Source organism: Cariama cristata, unplaced genomic scaffold (genome assembly GCF_000690535.1).
Source record: "Cariama cristata isolate BGI_N322 unplaced genomic scaffold, ASM69053v1 scaffold12350, whole genome shotgun sequence".
NCBI classification, from domain to species: Eukaryota; Metazoa; Chordata; class Aves; order Cariamiformes; family Cariamidae; genus Cariama; species Cariama cristata.
The window spans coordinates 81,686-85,498 of NW_009595325.1; the positions used below are offsets into that span (position 1 = coordinate 81,686).

General features: G+C 43.6%; 1 protein-coding gene across 1 annotated transcript in view; it reads right to left on the minus strand.

Moving 5' to 3' along the window:
- FAM228B (family with sequence similarity 228, member B) overlaps positions 1-3,538 on the minus strand; it is an 11,135-nt gene extending 7,597 nt beyond the window's left edge. The window contains exons 1-2 of the mRNA XM_009701678.1: positions 3,446-3,538; positions 2,457-2,576 (exon numbers count right to left, since the gene is read on the minus strand). Coding sequence (XP_009699980.1) covers positions 2,457-2,576; positions 3,446-3,538 — 213 coding nt within the window. The remainder of the gene's footprint in view (positions 1-2,456; positions 2,577-3,445) is intronic.
- Positions 3,539-3,813: the final 275 nt, after the last annotated feature.

Here is a 3,813-nt window from a genome sequence, read left to right on the forward strand (position 1 = left end):
TGCACCTCGTTGGCCGCTCCTCACCACAACCACACCTGCTCCTTGCCACGGTTGCTCACAGGTGCCCGATGAAGGCACCAACCTTCATTTTCAATGCAGATAGAGCCACACTATACAAATAGCAATCAAACAAATTAAAACTCTGATGAGGTATTATGTCAAGGAATTCATAAAAGTATAAAAGGAAAAACAGAGGAAAATAGTGAAGTGTAAAAGGAAAGATAATGAGAAAAACCCCTCCAAAGCAGGAAACTGCCTTGCTGCTGCCTCTGCTCTTTAATTTGTCTGCATTTTAAATCACAGTTACTGTTGTGACATCAGCCAAGTTCTCCTCTGGCATCACCCTCATCTTACTCTTTCTTAAGATCAGAGTAAGGAGAAACTATTCCCTGCATCGTGAATATCTGGACACTAAAATGTGATTTAATGCACTTGCAATGCACTGCTGTTGTCAATTTGATTTTTAAACAGGTAATTCCTTGTAACGTGGCTTATTAATTGCAACTCCTGCACTCTGGCCAAGGAGCACAAGCAATACAGACCAAACTCATCTGTCATTTGGGGATGGAGTCCCTCCAGGCAAGACAAGAGCACACGTGCAATAGGAGTATCTCCCCTATAATCAGGCAGCACCAACTCTGTGGGTTAACCAGAGGGATCTTGTCTTCATAAATCATTCAGCAGCTTTTATAAGCAACAAGTTCACAAACAATTTTAATTCCACAGCAAAATTTATATTGAAGAATCCACTACAAAAAAAATTTACCAGCTTTTCAGCATCATGCCAAAAATTCAGGAGGTAAGGTGCAATACAGGAAACTAAACCACAACCTGTTTTAGATAGACCGTCTCCATTAAGCTAAAACAAACTCAACAATCTGTTCTACTTTCTGGGACTAACCCTCAGTTTAGACGCTAATAGGAACTTGCTTCACTTACACCAGCTTAGCCTAAGAGAACAGGCATACAACTGAGTTCCTACAGCTTAACAAAAGCCCACGTTAGCTGCTTTGCTGTAAATGGCACACTCACAGCCTGTCTCAAGTGAGAAAAAAGGTGCTGGGTTAAACCACCAAGGTGGCTCAGCTAGCGCATCATATGACGGTGACCACTTTCAAGTTTGCATTTCACCAGAGTTGCACAGATGCCAATGTCAGCTTAGGTATCACTAAAAGTTTAAATCAATTTCAGTACATCCATACTAACATTTCTACCAACCCAAGTTAATCCTCAAGTGACCTCCTTTTACTTAGACCTAAGCCACAGGCATGGCTGAAACATTCACGTTTCATCTGCTTGACCTGCTGCCTACCTCCTGTGGTTTCTGTAGATGAATTCAAAGTCATCCCTGCTGCGACCTTGTGCCACTTAAAAACTGAGCTACAGCCATTGCATTTTTGCACAAGCCTACCACATTGGTGGCAGTGCAAGACTCAAGGAATGCATCTGATGCACAGAATGGAAAATTAGCACCCCGCTCCCTGTGCCTAATAGTAATTTTTTATCCCAATAAACAGGGTAGTTTCCAGTCATGTTTGCCTTGCCCCTGTTGATCAGCTCCATACTCCCAACAGGCTTCTCACCCTGAGGTGACGTGAGCAGGACACCATACATCACAGCAAGCAGGGAGGAGACAGCAGGCAGAGAGGAGCAAGCAGTATCAAAAAAAAAAAAAAAACAACCCAAAAGCAAATGAGAAAGGGGAAATCTAAATTTCTGGTTTGTTTTAAGGACCTTTCATCCTACTATCTGAAATAACCAGTTGCGTTACATCTGACAGATCTACTTCACATCATCACAGAACCTTTCTAAAACTAGTACCTTAACAGCACCAGGGAGACATGGCCACCTCTCCAGCTAAGAACCCCTAGCAGAACGTACTCAGAACGTACACATTGGTGAACAGGTGAAAAGTTTTCCTTCAGGATGACACATGTCTGAGGAATCCTTACGAAGCCAAAGGAGTTAGGCCTCCTTCAACTGAAGGAGTTAGGTCTCTTCTCTCTGGAGAAGAGAAGGCTCAGGGAGAACCTCATCACAGTATGCCAGTACTGAAAGGGTGGCTAGGAAGAGGACGGAGGCCGTCTCTTCACAAGGAGCCACATGGAGAGGACAAGGGGCAAAGGGTTCAAGTTGCACTGGGAGAGGTTTAACCTCAATATAAGAAAATTTTTTTACAGTGAGATCAATCATTCACCGGAACAACCTCCCCAGGGCTGCGGTGAGTTCCCATCACCAGAGGTTTTCAAGCTGCGATGGGACAGGGAGCCAGATAATCTCATCTAGGCTTCCTTTCCCACGAAAGCTGGACCAGATGATCTTTCAAGGTGCCTTCCAGCCTGGGCTGTTCCCCTTCCTACTGACAAACAGATCTCAGATTTTACAGGACTTTGCAAATAACTGTTTTTCATTCCTCCCTTCATACCTTCCATTCCATTTCATTCTTCCACTCATACCTTTGCACAGCAGAAGTCTCTCTGTGTTTGCCAATCTTTGGTACTCTTTTTGTTCCCAAAATGTCTACTGCAGTCAAAAGTATTTGCTGTGCCCCTCTTTGCTGGTGCTGAGGAGAACCTCTGGATAAATGTGAAGAAAAAAAGGAAACGGTCTGTATAAAAAGCCAATCTGCTTTACAAAGATCAGGTTCTCATCTAGGTTCCACAATCAAGCTACAAACTGGGATAGAACAGCAAGAAGTTCACCTAACATCTTCGTACTGTGCTGCCTTGCAAACCTAGTTATTTCTGCACAGGAAGTACGAAAAAGCATCTTTGTAGCAGTCCTCAGGAATACTTCAGGGTAGAAGAAAGAGAACATTTCACACAGATGAGACAGAAACAATGGAGATTGGGATATCCCAATTTAAAGCCATGATCTGAGCACTGCTCTCTGAAGACAGATAGATAGATATAGATATATATAGGTTCAATTCTACCCACTCACAGTTTAAGCACCTCTTGTAATATCAGACCTCCGCTTACTCAGTCAGCAGCATACTAATGCATATGTAAGACAGGCTGCAGTATCATTTCTGAATGTCCTAATACTGCTGACCAGCAATAACTTTTGGGATTCCTCTGGAAGACGCATGCAATACTTGGATGCTGGATGGCCTCAGCCTACAACAAGCTGACAGGAAGGACAGAGCACACCCGTCTTCCTGTAAGACATATTTCTGAGTGTGCCTAGGAGGGAGGGACAAAAGCACAAAGATGTTCCTGCAAAGCAGGACTCACAGATGGATTCAGGCACATGCCGGGGACAGCAGTCCTGGAGAGCAGACAGACCGACCAGATCACCGTCTAGAACTTCAGTGGTATTAGGCGGCCAGTCCCAAGACAGGAGCTCAGTTACACCCAGTTCCCGATATACTGGTCTCATGTGTCCTGAACTTTGGTTCTTCACAGTAGAAACTCCAGCTGAAGGAATGTTGAGAGTCACTCACCTGCCAAGGCCTTTGGAGGTCCTGTTCTCTCACATGGCTCGCACACGTACATCTTAGTAGCCAGGGAGTCTCTGAGCTATTCACAGTACGCATTGTTGGACTAGTCTGGGAGAAACATTAAAACATTCAAAAACATAAAGCTATTGTATAAACAGCAAAAATGTAGTTTTCCTACAACTCCCACCAAACAATGAAAGAAATCTCTAAAGGAATTCTAACTGCTGATACCAGCAGAATTTTCATATCACATGAGTTAAACTGAGAGAGATGAATATCAGGTTTATAGTCAGATACTCCCTCTGATAGTAACCGTCTGTCCTCATCTCCATGAGCAACAGACAGTACATTTTGTTTCAAAGAACAAAGTG